The 17837-nt window shown below is 37.6% G+C and overlaps 1 protein-coding gene and 1 long non-coding RNA gene across 2 annotated transcripts in view; both read right to left on the reverse strand.

Annotated features, from left to right (window-relative positions):
• Window positions 1–17837, reverse strand: part of LOC142228222 (polyhomeotic-proximal chromatin protein-like) — a 40902-nt gene that overhangs the window by 4600 nt on the left and 18465 nt on the right. Inside the window, exons 3-5 of the mRNA XM_075298590.1 lie at window positions 5646–7405; window positions 5002–5575; window positions 2832–4936 (exon numbers count right to left, since the gene is read on the reverse strand). Of these exons, the coding sequence (XP_075154705.1) occupies window positions 2832–4936; window positions 5002–5575; window positions 5646–7405 (4439 nt within the window). The remainder of the gene's footprint in view (window positions 1–2831; window positions 4937–5001; window positions 5576–5645; window positions 7406–17837) is intronic.
• LOC142231721 (uncharacterized) lies at window positions 8091–9092 on the reverse strand. The gene is made up of 2 exons (XR_012720884.1): window positions 8693–9092; window positions 8091–8627 (listed from the first exon to the last, which is right to left on the reverse strand). It is a non-coding gene; the product is annotated as an uncharacterized LOC142231721 (long non-coding RNA).

A 17837-nucleotide genomic window follows, 5' to 3' on the forward strand; every position in this document is an offset into this window, starting at 1 on the left:
GAAAATTATGCAAAAATTTTATTTCTATAGAAAATTTTGCCAAAATTTTATTTCTATAGAAAATTTTGCTAAAATTTTATTTCTATAGAAAATTTTGCCAAAATTTTATTTCTACAGAAAATTTTGCCAAAATTTTATTTCTATAGAAACTTTTGCTAACATTTCATTTCTATAGATTTATTTCTAAAAATTTTGCCGAAATTTTATTTCTATAGAAAATTTTGCCAAAATTTTATTTCTATATAGAAAAAAAAATTTTGCCAAAATTTTATTTCTATAGAAAATTTTGCCAAAATTTTATTTCTATAGAAAATTTTGTCAAAATTTTATTTCTATAGAAAATTTTGCCAAAATTTTATTTCTATAGAAAATTTTGTCAAAATTTTATTTCTATACAAAATTTTGTCGAAATTTTATTTTTATAGAAAATTTTGCCAAAATTGTATTTCTATGCTGAAAATTTTGCCAAAATTTTATTTCTATAGAAAATTATGCCAAAATTTTATTTCTATAGAAAATTATGCAAAAATTTTATTTCTATAGAAAATTATGCAAAAATTTTATTTCTATAGAAAATTTTGCCAAAATTTTATTTCTATAGAAAATTTTGCCAAAATTTTATTTCTATAGAAAATTTTGCCAAAATTTTATTTCTACAGAAAATTTTGCCAAAATTTTATTTCTATAGAAACTTTTGCTAACATTTCATTTCTATAGATTTATTTCTAAAAATTTTGCCGAAATTTTATTTCTATAGAAAATTTTGCCAAAATTTTATTTCTATATAGAAAATTTTGCCAAAATGTTATTTCTATAGAAAATTTTGCCAAAATTTTATTTCTATAGAAAATTTTGCCAACATTTTATTTCCGCAGAATATTTTGTCAAATTTTTATTTTTTATAAAAAAAATTAAGTATATTTTAGTTGGAGGAAAATTTTGCAAAATCTATCGAAACATCAAGAATTCTACCAATCTACCAAATAGTAAAAATCGACCATTTTTCTGCGGCAACCGTGGCGTGAATTCAAGTTCTATCATACAGGCATAGTCAACTTTAAATTTTGATCTAGCGATATAAGGCTCAAAAAATAGAGGTGATTTAGCCATAGGCATATACGTAAGAAACATATACAGTTATGTGAAAAATGGAGGTATAATTTTGGAATGCTAATGGTAAAAGTCTTAGATGGAAGGAATTACGCAGGACAGCGAGTCAATACAAAATTCCCAGCGACAATGAGAGATTTTTTTAACAAAGAGCCCTCCGAAATACAGCGAAATCTACAGTGTGGCAGAAACTCTTCTTCCACCATCAGTTGTCCATTTGATAACCTATACGGATGATTGTTCCGTAGTTACATCGGGTAGAGGCTTCAAGGACATGAGGTGTAGATTAATGACTACCGTTCTGCACTTAGGAGGAGAAAGGAACCTGAAACTTTTTCCTAAAAAATCGACCATTTTCACATTGTTGATCAAAGAAGTGAACCTGGAGGAGCTTGATATCCACATTCGTGACACGAGCATCCCCACATGGAAGAACCCCAAGGATCTTGGTGTGACATTGGATAGTTAGTTCCTCTTTGAAAAGCATGAGTAAATGGTTACTAAAAACGTGCTTAGTGGAAGACCACCACCTGTCAATGATGATATGGCTGCCTAAAGAGACCAGCTGTCTGATGGCGATAACTGGACACAAAACACTTGGGAGACATATGGTAAGAATATGTCTTAAAGATGATGACATTTGCAGATTCTACCAAAAATGGTAGATTTTTTACTGTACTCTCCAACTGAAAGGTACTTCAAAATTGTTCTATAGAAATAAAAGTTTGACATTTTCTATGGAAATGAAATTTGGACAAAATTTTCCATAGAAATAACATTTTGACAAAATTTTCTATAGAAATAAAATTTTGACAAAATTTTCTATAGAAATAAAATTTTGACAAAATTTTCTATAGAAATAAAATTTTGACAAAATTTTCCATAGAAATAAAATTTTGAAAATATTTTGTATGGATATGAAATTTGGACAAAATTTTCTATAGAAATAAAATTTTTGCAAAATTTGCTATAGAAATAAAATTTGAAATTTTGACAAAATTTTCTATAGAAATACAATTTTGACAACATTTTCTATAGAAATAAAATTTTTGGTAAAATTTTCTCAGAATTTTGGTAGATTATTTTTGGCTCGAGTGGCAACCGTGGTGCGGAACCAAAAGTTACAGAAAACTCGTACCACTTCCTGTACCTGTATTCAGCATTATTCATTAGAAGAAACAAGGTACTGGGATCCTTTTCTTTCAGGCTCTCACCGATCTGTGGGAGTGTAGCTTAAAAAACATACTCGCCTTCATCAAAACCTCTGATTGGATGTTTTAAGCAACGGATAAATGGAAGTTCTTGAGCGAAGAAAAAGTTAAGAAAATTACCTCGAGGAATCATAATGGACCTACAGTGGTCTAAGTGGATATCAATTCGATTCAACAATTTTTGTCATCCTCTACAACCTAACCTAGCCCTCACTCATCAATTTAACTATACTTAAATTTAAAATGGCCCACTGCAGCTAAATGAATTGGCTAATCAAAAAATTTCCAATTTGATGGCTAATGACAAACCAGCCCATACCATTAATGAATAATGGTATATTGCAAAAGCTTTTGGCCTAATCCAAACGATGCAAGGAGGTCTTAATGTTAGCAATGTGAAGATACAAATAGCAGCTAAAGACCGGTACTAGTAAAACACAAATATAGTACCGGTCTTAAATCAATAACATGGAACTGGCCACTTTAGAGTCGACCTGCAAAATAACTTACGTGGTAATTCATCACTATCATCCTTGTCGGTGTAACGTTTGCGAGACACTGGGAATGGCTCATTGGCCTCTTGGATAATGAAACCGTCGATGACATGTGTTAAAACGTTTGGTTTAATCATGGCTTTTGGTAAGTCTTTCTCGACTTTTACGGTGGTTGCTCCCGGTGTGGTTTTCGGAGGAGGACCTACAGATGACTTCGTTGTGGTTAGAGTGGTGGTGCTATTTGTATTATTACTGCTACTGCTACTATTAGTAGTAGTGGTAAAGGTTGAAGAAGTTGTTGTAGATGTAATGCTAGACGCACTACTGGTAGTGGTTGTAGTGGTACTGGTAGTAATCGATGAGGGAGTATTTGTAGATAAAGTTGTAGCACCAGTAGATGCCACTTCAGACAACGATTGATCGTTTGGTGATGTGGAAACAACATTGCCTGCCCGACTGGTGGAATTTTTGTCACCAGTTTCCGTTGAAGATGAACTATTAGGAGTTTTCGATGTGTTCGAGGGAGATGATGTACTACTATCATCACAATTACTCTCATTTGATGGTTGTGTACTAGATTGGACATCATTGGATTGTTTGGCCTCATTTGGTTGAATCGCTTCTTCCGAGGTATCCATAGGTTTTTGTCCAGCAGTATCACCACTTGTTTGCGAGGTGTCATGTACCATGCCACCCATTGATAGATTATTGGTAAATGGTATCGTTGGAGAGATTTGTGCTTGTGCTACCTGTGAATTTCCCATGCTGTCAGTATCTTGACCCCCCATTGCCAAAGTTTGCAGTGTACCAGTGGGGGTAGCATTATCATTTGCTCGACTAATGTCATTCGACTTTGTGGGAGTTTCTTTTGAACCATTATCTGCAATGGTCAATACAGGTGTGGACGGGGCGGATAAAATATGGACATTGGTTTGACAACCTCCTGCAGTTGATGCCGTTGTACTAGGGGTACTGGGGGCACTTGAAACACTTTTCGATTGATCTCCGGCGTTCTTGGAGGGAGTGGTAGGCAGGGATGAAACACTTGCGACACTGGTATTACCCATGGGGGAGGACAAGGGAGCTGTGGTTAAGGGTGAAGCCAAATTGCCACCAGCAGCGGCATTCATCATGGAAGCCATGGCTAATATGGGATTTTGAGCGGGTGATGATGGTGGTGGCATAACTGTTTGCTGTTGGGCTTGTTGAGCCTGCTGCTGCTGTTGTTGTTGTTGCTGGACAGCCACCAGCTGTTGTTGTTGCTGCTGCAATTGTTGTTGTTGCTGCTGCTGTTGTTGTTGTTGCGATGCAGCTATTGTTGCCGCTATTAATTGCTGTTGCTGCAATTGCGTTTGACTTAAACCCACCGTACTGGTCACCAAGGGTCCCGATTGATTGGAAATTGTAACAACAGACGTGGTCGGCAGTGAATTAGAAGTCTTAGTTTGATACGTCACATGTTGGAGAGCTCCCGCCGAGGTGGCTATAGAGGCCGGTGTTGATGAGGATACCGAAAATGGTACAGCAGAGATTTGTTGCTGTAACTGCTGCTGCTGTTGTTGTTGAGCTTGAGCCTGTTGCTGCTGTTGCGGCGACTGAGCTACCACAATTTGATGAATGATATTTTGCCCTTGTGCTTGTTGTTGTTGTTGCTGTTGCTGCTGTTGCTGCTGCTGTGAGTCTCTTTGCTGCTGTTGATGTTGCTGTTGCAATTGCTGTTGTTGTTGCATGAGTTGATTTTGCAATTGTTGCTGTTGTTGTGTTGTTATGAAAGCTTGCGGACCCACTTGCAATTGTATTTGTGCCTGCTGCTGGGCTTGACCCACCTGTTGTTGCTGTTGCTGCTGTTGCACTGCGGCAGCTTGTTGCAATTGCTGTTGTTGTTGCTGTTGCACTGCTGCCGCCTGTTGCTGTTGTTGTTGCAATTGTATTTGGGCAATTTGCTGCTGCAACAATTGTTGTTGCAACAAAACTTGCTGTTGTTGTTGCTGTTGCTTTTGTATTTGTTGCAATTGCAATTGCTGCTGTTGCTGTTGTTGCTGCTGTTGTTTGTCTACGGCCTGTTGTAGAGTCTGGCCATTTTGTAGGGTGATTGGTGTGCCAGCACTCATCACCACCATTCTGAAAGGAAAAGAAAAGATTTGGGCTTAAAATGCACAATCGCAATGGAAATTTCCTATACTTACTGCTTGCCTCCCGAGGTGACAACCTGATGCATTGTCGGTTGTCCTTGCTGTTGCTGCTGTGCAGCCACTGCCGCTGTCATCTGTTGTTGCAGACCTGCAACTGTTGCCGCTTGAGTTTTAACCACCTGCTGTTGCTGAACTTGTTGCACGCTATTTGGTTCTGTCTTCATTTGCGGCAGAGCAGGTCTCACCGCCTGTTGCTTGGTACGCATTTTCTGTTTAAGCAGACTCTGATTCTGGGCTGTTTGTGTAGAGACGGAGGAAGCTGGTCGAATTTGTGCCCCTGCGGTTTGGGGCATAATTTGAGTGGTTCCACGTTGGTTGGCAGCTGCCACAACAGCAGCCGCTGCTTGTTGTTGCAGGTGAGCTGCTACCGCTGCCTGCTGTTGTTGCTGTTGAACTGCTGCAGCATTAGCAGCTTGTTGCTGTTGATTGACTTGCAATTGGGCATTAGCCGCTGTGGCCACTTGTTGGGCATGTGTTTGGCCAGCAGCTTGTTGTTGCTTGGCAGCGGCTTGCAACTGATCGAGTTGCGTTCGTTTTGTTGGTGTTTGGGTGCACTGAAGGGTTATTTCTATGGCCAAAGAGGAGTAAGAGAAAAATTAGTTTTTGTTTGTGGGGAAAAGAAAACATCCAATACTTACGATTCTGTTGCTGGGTTTGCAACGTTGGACCCGTTGGTTGCTGTTGTATAAACACACCCTGTGTTCCATCCGGCTGGGTACCCCGAATTATTATCTGATTCTGGGCCAATTGCTGCAAACCATAGAAAGGCACCCAAGGGGCGTTTATCTGTAATGGCTGTGGCGCTCCAGTGGCCTGTTGCAAGGGACTTATAATTTGCGTAGCCCCACCGGCCATACCAGTGGCCTGAGCATTCACTTGTACACATTGCTGCTGGGCCTGCTGTTGCTGGGCAACATTGGGTGCTGTAGCCGATTGCACCGTATTCGTTGTGGTGGTCACCTTTTGTACGACCTTCTGTTGTAAGCCCTTTTGACCATCCACTGTGTTCTTTTGTTGTTGCTGCTGTTGTTGTTGCTGTTGTTGCTGCTGCTGTTGTTGTTGGGCATTTGCAGCAGCCTGTGACATGGCCTGCAGGATATTCTGTTGTTGCTGTTGCGGTGATTGCGATATCACATTGACCGGTGAGAAGAGCAAAGTCTGTTGCGATTGACTGGAGGGTATGGCATAGGTGGTACCACTGGGAAAACCAGCATTGCTACCAATGGACATTTGCTTAGCATTCTGTGTGGTGGCAATCATTTGTGGAGCTCCTCCCTGGAATGGTTTACCCGCTGTAATCACCTGTATGGGCTGTTGACCCAAACCCGACTGTATGAGATTACCCGGCAGAACCATATGGGGATAGAGGAAACCTGTGGATGGTTGCATAAATTGCACTGTTCGACCTTGGGTCCAATCATTCGCTGCTGTCACTTGTCCCGCCGTAGTGGCCAATTGCATGGGAGACATGGTACTTATGGTAGTCGAATGTTGCTGCTGCAGACCATTGTTAGTATTTTGTTGATTTGCCGGACTATTTTGTCCGGCACCGCCATTAGCATCAGCTGCAGCAGCTGCGGCTAACTGCATTTGCATTTGCTGCAATTGACCTTGGGTGGCAGCATCCAACATTCCCGTGTGCTTAAGTTCGGCAGTGCCACCTCCAGCCGCCGATAGGGTGTGCTGTTGTGTGGGAAACTCCTGCTTGACTTGTATCGCGGCAAAGGGTGAGCCATGTTGTAACTGATGGAATTGTTGCAGCTGTTGTAATTGTTCGGGTGATATTTGTAGTGGCACCGTTCCGGGTGCCACTTGTTGTGCTGGACTCTGTGACTTCTCCAGCTTGAAGCTTTTTTGTCCGTTGACTCCAACAATGGAAATGGAAGTTTTGGGCTGTGTTGCCTGAGACGAACTTGTGGTGGTGACTGTGGCAGTGGACGATGATGCAGATCGTAAATTGGCTAATTGTATTTGATGTTGATTAATTTGTTGGTATTGTTGATGGGTCGACGTTGATGGAGTCGACGTCGCTGCAGATGAAGATGTTGGTGTGGCAAAATCGTATTTCTCGTCAAATGTTATACCGGCTTTTTGGGCCAACGTCTCTAGACACTTGAGTGGTCGTTCGTTGCCGCCGTTTGCCGATTTGGGTGTGCTGGGGGTTGAAGTACCAACTTTTGAATTTGTCAAGTGGTTGCCGTTATTATTGCTACTGGGGGATGAAGACGTTTGATGGTGATGCTGTTGTTGTTGTTGTTGCTTTTGTTCTACTAAGTGCGCTTGTTCAGCATTGACTTTAATTATTCTTATATTGGAATTATCCTTTAGGGGTTGTGTGGGCAAATATGTGGTGTTTGATGTTGTAGTTGTGTTTTCACTTTCTCTTGTGGCCGTAGTTCTGAAAATAAAGAGGCGGGAGAAAAAAGTCAGTTTATTAATTCGAAACAATATATAAAAGAAATTGGAAGTGAATATTGTGAAGAGTTTAAAGAGTTGTACATTTTTGTGGCAGCAATTGAAAGATTCTACAAAAAATATTAATACATAATACAAAAATATTAATACTTTTACTAAAGTGCATACAGCTAAGTCACGTAAACAAAAGGAAAGTGTGTATTGGCAACACTCTTTCTGAGTGAGAAATTCTAACGTATCACTCATGAGTATCACCTAAATTGAAACGTATTTGCGTTGCATTGTCGTCGATATTACGGAATGCAAACGTGCGAGCAATAAATCTTTGTTCCCACCGACTCCCCAATAAACACAAACGTTTGAAAAATGCTAAATTTCAACAAATTTTCAAACATTTTTTCAAAGGATTAGGGTAATATTCAAGTTGAGAAATTGTTGAGAAAATCGCGTTCTCAACAAAAAACAGACATTACCCTCAACAGTGAAATTCAACACATTAGCAATAATATCTCAAGTGTTATCCTCAAATTGAAATGCATCGCTACTCAATAATTTGTCAAACAATTTTCGATGCGAGTCAAATTCAAAATTAACATCGTTGCAAATACTTTTCAACCTAAATTTGTATGAATGATATCCCCACTTCAAATTGAAAGTCAAAGCCAAAATTCTATGAATTTTGTATAATTTATTCATTTTCATCAAAATAAAATATATAATAATACACTACACTACATAATACACTACAATACCATTTGATAAATAATAATCTTATTAAACATATCAACAAATAAGAACAAAAAAACAAAACAAACAACAAAACTTTAAATATCTTAAACATTATTAGTAAACACTTTTACTTTTGCATTGATAATTCGATTTCCTTCTTTTTGGTTCCTTCCTTTTATTAACATGCGGGTAATTTGAAATTAGGAACGTACTGGACCGTGTGTTAGAATTGATTTCCAGCAGAAGGAATTCACAAAATATCCATTTTAAACTGATAATAGCATATGAATTAAACTGACGATGTGATGCACATTTTCATCCAGAAGTTGTTGATTTCAACAATTTGTTGTTTAACAATTTTAATTGGTTGCACTTGTAATGTTTCTGGAAACTTTTTCTTGTCGATAAGGCACTCATTTTTCATTGGTCAGCTTCTTATTGTTTGCAAGAATGTAGCATCCAAAGATTTTAGTTTTCTGCAAAGAGATTTAAATTTAGTGACTTCTTTAACGTGTTGATTTAATTTTTCATATTGACGTACCAATTATTATAAACTATTTGAAGCAGTTCCAGTTAATTGTTCACAATTTTTTCATTGGTCAGCTTTTTAATGTTTTATAAACTATTTGGTTATTTGAATAAAATTTTCCATTTTTTATTTCTTGCAATTGACCACGAACTTCGTTGCACAAATAAGTATTGAAAACCACATGGTTTTTTCGTTGCATTTTAGGGTAGTGTTTTGTCAAAGTTTTCTCATATTATATTCAACGCCTTTTCAAAGATTTCGTCAACATTTTGGCAAATTGTAAGTAATTCGCAAACAATTTGAAGATGTATTGAAGGTGAGCTATTTCAAGTCAAGTTGAATTTATGTTGAAAATTATATTTACCCTCAAACTGAAAAGTTGTTGCATTTGAAAAACGTTCATCATGTGTTTATTGGGTCGTTTTCCTCATTCGTTTTACAAAACATTTCACCGTTCACACCGGGTTGACAGTTAAGGTGAGTATTAAGTTCGAGTTTAGCCGCTAAAATCGCTAAAGTGAAAACTAAATCAGTAAGAAAAATGCATGAAATTATACATATTTGTTGCAAATTTTATTATAACTTAATGGGGAAAAGCCCAAAGCAAATTTTCACAAAGTTTGTATTCCTTAAAATTGATTATTAAAGAAAAGTAATCTTGAATAAATGACGTTTTTAGCGGCTAAACTCGATCTTAATACCCACCTTTACCATGGAAACTAGAGATTCACATTCACTCGAAATTCACATATATGCAACCTATGTTCAAATACTTACCGCGAGCGCAAAGGGAAACATTTTTTTATGTTATTTTCACATGTCCATGTCCTTAAAAGCCTTTGTTTATTATTTTTTTTTTTCTATGAAACTTATTTCAATATTTTGACACATATTTTGAATAGGGTATGTTATTCGGGGTATATTCCAAAATAGTTGGGTTCACATTCTAAAATTGACGTGTTTTGGAGGAAAACTTGTTTTTGAAATTGTTTTTTAGTATGTCGAAAACGACTCGATTTAAAGTGCTTATAAAGGGAAAACATTTCAAACCCCAAAACATGCTTGGTAAGAACACCGTATAAAAGCGAAAATCTCCCATAATTCACCGTTCAGACTATAAGTTTATGCGGACTTATTATCTGTGTTATGCGCTTTACAGACTACAGTTATTTACAGTTATTCCAGACGGAATGTCGGTGTTTGTAAAGAATCTTACAATGTGTCGGATCGATACGACTTGTCGGTGATGACTAAATAATCGGTAAATGTGTTATCGATCCCATAAACATGCAGCAGTATCGATTATGCCTTCGGACTTAACTTATAATGTGCACAATATATGGGATATGTTCGACACGAGCACTGTCGTCCGGAATAACTGATAATCTGTAAAGCGTATTTGTAAAGAATCTTACAGTGTCGCCCAATTGTCAGAGGTAAGAAAAATATCGATAAATGTAATATCGATACCATTAACAAGCTACAGTATCGATTTTGTCTTTGAACATAACTTATAGTGAACAATATGTGAGATGTCTTCACAAGTTGGACACGGACATTATTATCCTGATAAACTTTTAGTATGAACGGCACATAACGTCCAGAATGAAATTCGTAGATTTCCAATACAATCTTGTCTACTTAACCAAGCGCCGTTACCAGAATTTCAGACTACCAAGTCCCCCCCCCCACAACAAGCATTTCAAAGTTCCATTTCATCCTCATCGCTACCACAGACTCGTAGGTAACACTACAACAATCGCCAACTGTGATGGGGGAAGCGTACGAAAATGTACGAAATGTACATTTTGCTACCACTATTGCCATTTATATTTTGTGAAACAACAAGCTAAACTAGCTTATAATAATTGATGTAAATAAAAACGAAAACATAGTTATTTCGCTTAAAATTGTGAAAGGTATTTTGGTGAACAATTTTTGACTTTCCAAATGGAATACACGCTGCCTCCATCAAGAATAAACACTGATAGAATTGATAGAGAATTTCGATAATACAATATTCAATATGTTTTTGGCGCTTTTCCGACGAGTTTTGGATATCGTACACGACTGTTTTCGACGTGGTAGGAATTCTCAGAAGCGCCGTCAAATTCAAAAAATGCTGGCAGGGTTATAGGTTCGGTATGTAGAATTTTTCAGGCGGAGGTATTTGCCATTGCGAAAACTGCAGAAATACTGTTGACGAGGTCGATATTCAGAAGAGCCTCTTCATCGACAGTCAGGTAGCCTTGGATAATCCGAACATAACGTCGAAGGTAGTCAGCCACTACCGTAGAAGTTAGAGCTATCACAGAAGAGCATAATATTACTCTGTACTGGGTACCAGGACATTATGGAATAATGGTTTATAAGGCGGTGTATGGGCTGGCTACGGAACGAATAATACCGTTAGAGATGTTTCCGCCAACTACCTTTATATAATTACAGGATCAATGTCAAATACAATGATTTAAGGAAAGGACGTTGGGCTTCCTATGTGGAGTGCGAGCAAACCAAATTAATATGTGACGACAAGAGTAGTAAGAACTCTGATTTCCCTATGGCGACACACAGAGAAGATGTGAGAATACTAATAGGCATCATGAGAGGACAGGGAGCCACCGTGGTGCAATGGTTAGCATGCCCGCCTTGCAAAATAAGGTCGTGGGTTCAACTCCTGCTTCGACCTAACACCAAAAAGTTTATCAGCGGTGGATTATGCCACCTCAGTAATGCTGGTGACATTTCTGAGTGTTTCAAAGCTCCTCTAAGTGGTTTCACTGCAATGTGGAACGCCGTTCGGACTCGGCTATAAAAAGTAGGTCCCTTGTCATTGAGCTTAACATGGAATCGGGCAGCACTCAGTGATAAGAGGGAAGTTCACCAATGTGGTATCACAAAGGACTGAATAGTCGAAGAGAGCCTGATACATCGGGCTGCCACCTAACCTAACCTATGACAGGACATAGCACACTTGGAAAACACATGGTAAAGATTGGCTTAATGACTGATGATATTTGTAGATAGTGTCCGGAAACGGAGACAACGCGAGACTCCAAACATTTTTCTGTGCCAGTGTCCAGAATTATCTTTTAAAAGAATGAAGATACTGGGCTCCTTTTTCTTTGATGATATTACCGATGTGCGGGACTATGAAGTGAAGGATATACTAGCCTTCATTAAGGCTTCGGTATGGAAGACCTAGAAACTGCAACTCCTCTGGAAATGCAAATACGATTGATGAAGAGGAAATCACAATGGACCAACATGGTATAAGTGGGAACCAATCCCCCCCACAAAACATCACTTGCGGTAAGATGTCGAACAACTGATCCAAAGACCACCAAGGGAAATATTTTTTGCGTTGAATCTTTACTGGATATAAAAAGTGAATGCACTATGACTATCTCAAACGAAAAAGAAAGCATACAGTTACACTAGTCATGCTTAAACGGCAAGTCCGACTATTAATGAAAAAACTTATCTGTGTATTTCGTGGGGACAGCTGGGTGTGGTGTACTATGAACTCGTGCAAACGAGTGAAATTTCATAACCGTGATACAGGAAGTCCAAAATAGGCAAGATTCGAAGGATTGGGTAAAACAAAGAAGCCGTCTTTTCGAGAGAATTCCAGTATCCGTACATTGCCAGAATAATGGAAAAAGTATCGGCTATTGACAATGTTTCGATTGATCAGCCTGTTACAATTTTTTTGGAATAAATTCTAAAAATTCCCGCAATTTTTATTTGTACTTCCAATATTTTCACATAAAAAATGGTCGGGTGAATTGGTAATACTTCGTGCCAGCTACCCTCGCAATAAATATGTATCAGTACAATGTTTGCTGGGATTTATTAGATTGGCATTCTTAAATATATTCCAAACTACGTACAGAAAGATTATTTCCGATCAAGTTTCACTGGATGCCAATTCTATATATACAATAGGTCTTTGAGATCGTAAGGGTTTCATTCATTTAATGAAAGGTACTCCCGACCTCTTGCTGTTATCTAATCAAAAAACAATCCTTCAATTCCTTTCAAAGAAAATTTATTATTCATGTGAAGGATTCTATTATCCTTTTCAGAAAGTCCACTTGCAAAACAAATTTAGAACCAAAACTGCTCAAATTCACCACTGGCAAAAACGCTAACCATTTGGTGAGGTACAGTGTCTTGCCGGTCATAAAATATGGCATATATTAAACAGTGTCCTATCCCTTTATGGAATTTTACCCTTTTTATGGTCTACCAAATCTGTATTCGCTATTGCAAATATAATACTATTCACAAAAATAGAAGAATTTACCTCTCTTTGGAAATATTTTCAAGGGATGCATAGTTCAACCCTTAACATTGCTCCAGGGTTAGGATCATTTTTTTTTTGTTTTGCATAAAGTAAGTAATGGTACTTTAATGTTAATGTAATAGAGCGAGAGAAACAAAAAAAGCAGCAACTATATATGCCAGCCAGTAAAGTAAATATTAATGTTTTTACATCTGTGTCACCCAAAACCCTTTTTGTTGCTTGCCTATAAGCAAATGTTACACATAAGAGGGTGCAATAATTTTGCAAGGCAGGACGTTAGTATGTGTCAAGTTTAAAAATGGTAATTTGGGATATTCCACTGGGGCATGCCAAAACTCTATCCTTAAGCGTGTGTAAAGAAGGACACCCCAGAAACGAATTACACAGCCTAACATGCTATGAAGATGGGGTGTTGTCTTGAATTGACATATAGCATAGGTTTGAGGGCGCAAAGTATACAAAATATGTGATAAGATTACACTTCCTATGTCATATTTCAATGATATCTGCGCTCCTATGATGGACTTACGAGGTTGATCTTAAAATTACCGAAATAATTTACGGTATGCTACTGTGGACATTCTGTGGTATCACAATGGACTGAATAGTCTAAGTGAGCCTGATACATTGGCCTGCCACCTAACCTAACTGTGGACATTCAGTCTAAAAGGCTCTAAGAGCCTATTAAAATACAGAATTGGTCCCGAATTACCATTGTTCTCTATCGAGTACAATGTCTAATGCGTCGTTAAAACTATAAGTTTATCCGGACGATAATTCCCGTACCCAACATTTCGAGACATATCCCAGATATTGGCCACACTATAAATTATCTGCGATGGCATAATCGATACTACAGCTGATTAATGTGATCGATAACACATTTATCGATTATTTTGTTATCGCCGACAATTCTTAGCGTTTGGCCACACTGTACGATGCGTTACAAACACAGACATTTCGTCTGGGTAAACTTATAGTCTGAACGACGCATAATGGGGTATGTCATGTCGAGAGATTCTCCCATAACAAATCGTGGAGCTTGATTCTATTTTTACTTCCATGCTAATGGTTTTTTTTTGCCATAAATGGGGTTTAAAAGCGTGACCTATATTGGCCAACCCACTTTGAAGGGTTATAGCGGAATATGAGGTAAAACTTTCCACTGTAATCTTCAATTTGAAAAAAGAAAAACAAATCAGTAATATGCAATATCATAACATTCTTAGCGACCCTCGTATATGCCCACACTTTTAGTCTATTGTTCCTCATTTGCAGAACGTCAGTTAAAAAGGGATGGGGTTTGTGAGCGTGAAAAAATTTTAAACTCATTGTGGATTGGCTGTGACGGTGTGGGGGTTAAGGTTTTGTTTTCATTTCCTTTAAATTACATTGAGAATAAATTCTGATTTTCGGTGTAGTGATTAAAAGTTTTAATGCCATGGGATTAGAAGAGCATGTTGCTGAGATTTTAGCTTAAAGCTCTATATAGTGGCAGGACATGGCGCCTTTTAATTTCGTTTTTGGCAAGCACTTGGGATACAAACAAGCAAACCTTGTTGACTATATGTTACTCAGAAAAAGAATATGATAACGAGCAAGAGCAAAATAATATTTTTGAGTGGGAAACATGGAACATTTTTACAGCTAAAATGTCATCATAAAATGCTTGCCGAAATCAGACACATAAATTCCGAGAAAACAATATGGTTGCGACAAACATGTTACATCAAACAAGTATATACGGCCGTAAGTTCGGCCAGGCCGAAGCTTATGTACCCTCCATCATGGATTGCGTAGAAACTTCATCTAAACACTGCCATCTACAATCGAATTACTTAAGTTGCGGTAACGCTTGCCGATGGCAAGGTATCTTAAAACCTCCTAACACCATCTTCTAAATTGTATGTAAGTCCATACGTGGTATATATTAAATCAAAAAAGATCGATCCAATACGTATATAATTCAGTTTGACAAAGTAGACATAAAATTTTGACAAAATTTTCTACAGAAATAAAATTTTAACAAAATTTTCTATAGAAATAAAATTTTCACAAAATGTTCTATAGAAATAAAAATTTTGACAAAATTTTCTATAGAAAGAAGATTTTGACAAAAATTTCTACAGAAATAAAATTTTAACAAAATTTTCTATAGAAATAAACTTTTGACAAAATTTTCAATAGAAATAAAATCTTGGTAGATTATTTTTGGCTCGAGTGGCAACCATGATTATGAACCGAATAAAATTTTAACAAAATTTTCTCTAGAAATAAAATTTTGAAAAAATTTTCTATAGAAATAAAATTTTGACAAAATTTTCTATAGAAATAAAATTTTGACAAAATTTTCTATAGAAATAAAATTTTGGTAGATTATTTTTGGCTCTAGTGGCAACCATGATTATGAACCGATACGGACCAATTTTTGTGTGATTGGACCAATTTTGGTATGGTTGTTAGCGACCATATACTAGGTTAGGTTAGGTTAGGTTATGTGGCAGCCCGATGTATCAGGCTCACTTAGACTATTCAGTCCATTGTGATACCACAGTGGTGATATACTAACCATACCATATACTAACACCACGTGCCTAATTTGAACCGGATCGGATGAATTTTGTTCCTCCAAGAGGCTCCGGAGGTCAAATCTGGAGAATGTTTTATATGGGGGCTATATATAATTATGGACCGATATGGATCAATTCTGGCACGGTTGTTAAAGATCATATACTAACACCATGTTCCAAATTACAACCGGATTGGATGAAATTTGCTTCTCTTGGAGACTTCGCAAGCCAAATCTGGGGGCCGGTTTATATGGGGGCTATATATAATTATGAACCGATGTGGACCAATGTTTGCATGGTTGTTAGAGACCATATACCAATATCATGTACCAAATTTCAGGCGGATCGGATGAAATTTGCTTCTCTTTGAGGCTCCGCAACCCAAATCTGGGGATCGGTTTATATGGGCGCCATATATAGTTATGGACCGATGTGGACCACTTTTTGCACGGTTGTTAGAGACCATATACCAATACCATGTACCAAATTTCAGCCGGATCGGATGAAATATGCTTCTCTTAGAGGCTCCACAAGCCAAATCTGGGGATCGGTTTATATGGAGGCTATATATAATTATGGACCGATGTGAACCAATTTTTGCATGGTTGTTAGAGACCATATACCAACACCATGTACCAAATTTCAGCCGGATCGGATGAAATATGCTTCTCTTAGAGGCTCCACAAGCCAAATCTGGGGATCGGTTTATATGGGGGCTATATATAATTATGGACCGATGTGAACCAATTTTTGCATGGTTGTTAGAGACCACATACCAACACCATGTACCAAATTTCAGCCGGATCGGATGAAATTTGCTTCTCTTTTAGGCTCCGCAAGCCAAATCTGGGGATCGGTTTATATGGGGGCTATATAATTATGGACCGATGTGGACCAATTTTTGCATGGTTGTTAGAGACCATATACCAACACCATATACCAAATTTCAGCCGGATCGGATGAAATATTCTTCTGTTAGAGGCTCCACAAGCCAAATCTGAGGGTCCCTTTATATGGGGGCTATACGTAAAAGTGGACCGATATGGCCCATTTTCAATACCATCCGACCTACATCGATAACAACTACTTGTGCCAAGTTTCAAGTCGATAGCTTGTTTCGTTCGGAAGTTAGCGTGATTTCAACAGACGGACGGACATGCTTAGATCGACTCAGAATTTCACCACGACCCAGAATATATATACTTTATGGGGTCTTAGAGCAATATTTCGATGTGTTACAAACGGAATGACAAAGTTAATATACCCCCATCCTATGATGGAGGGTATAAAAATAAAATTTTACTCTTGATGCATGTTTTGAGGTTATTATATTCCTTTTCTGGGTGTACTTAAAAGTCAGTTGACTGGTCAGTGACATTTTCTATTCGCCAAGAAAATGTTAGAATTAATACATAAAATATACAACAATTTAAAAACCATTTTTTCACTATTAAAAATAATTCTCTAGACATTTTCGACAGTGATGTGTTCACAATCAATACGCTTTTAGAGCTTTTTACATTGGACTTCCTAATGGAATGCGTGCTACTGACGCAAAAGCGAATCGCTGACGTTTTGTATTGGTGGGCTACCCACCCAGACTCGTAATGCGCTTTACAGACTATCAGTTATTCCGGACGACAGTGCTCGTGTCGAACATATCCCATATATTTTGCACATTATAAGTTAAGTCCGAAGGCATAATCGATACTGCTGCATGTTTATGGGATCGATAACACATTTACATTATTATTTAGTCATCGCCGACAAGTCGTATCGATCCGACACACTGTAAGATTGTTTACAAACACCGACATTCCGTCCGGAATAACTGAGTCTGTAAAGCGCATAAACATGTAGCAGTATCGACTATGCCTTCGGACGTAACTTATATTGTGCCTGTCGTCCGGAATAACTGATAGTCTGTAAAGCGAATAAGTGACACTACAACAATCGCCAACTGTGATGGGCGAAGCATATCAAAAAATTCGAAATGTACTTGAAAGTACTTTGCCACAAGAGCCATTTTATATTTTGTGAAACACCAAGCGCAAATAGCTTTTTATGAATTATTGAAATAAAAAGCAAAATGAAGTGCCGAAAACATAGTTATTACGCTTAAAATTGTGAAAGGTGTATTGGTGAACATTTTTCGACTTTCCAAATGGAATAAAATGATAGTTTTTCAGATATTCTTCCAGACACGTTGCCTCCATCAAGAATAAACACTGATAGACGCTGTAGCATCAGCTGAATAACATCTTATAATAAATCAACA

The sequence above is a fragment of the Haematobia irritans genome, chromosome 3, assembly GCF_050003625.1.
Source record: "Haematobia irritans isolate KBUSLIRL chromosome 3, ASM5000362v1, whole genome shotgun sequence".
In the NCBI taxonomy this organism is placed as follows: Eukaryota; Metazoa; Arthropoda; class Insecta; order Diptera; family Muscidae; genus Haematobia; species Haematobia irritans.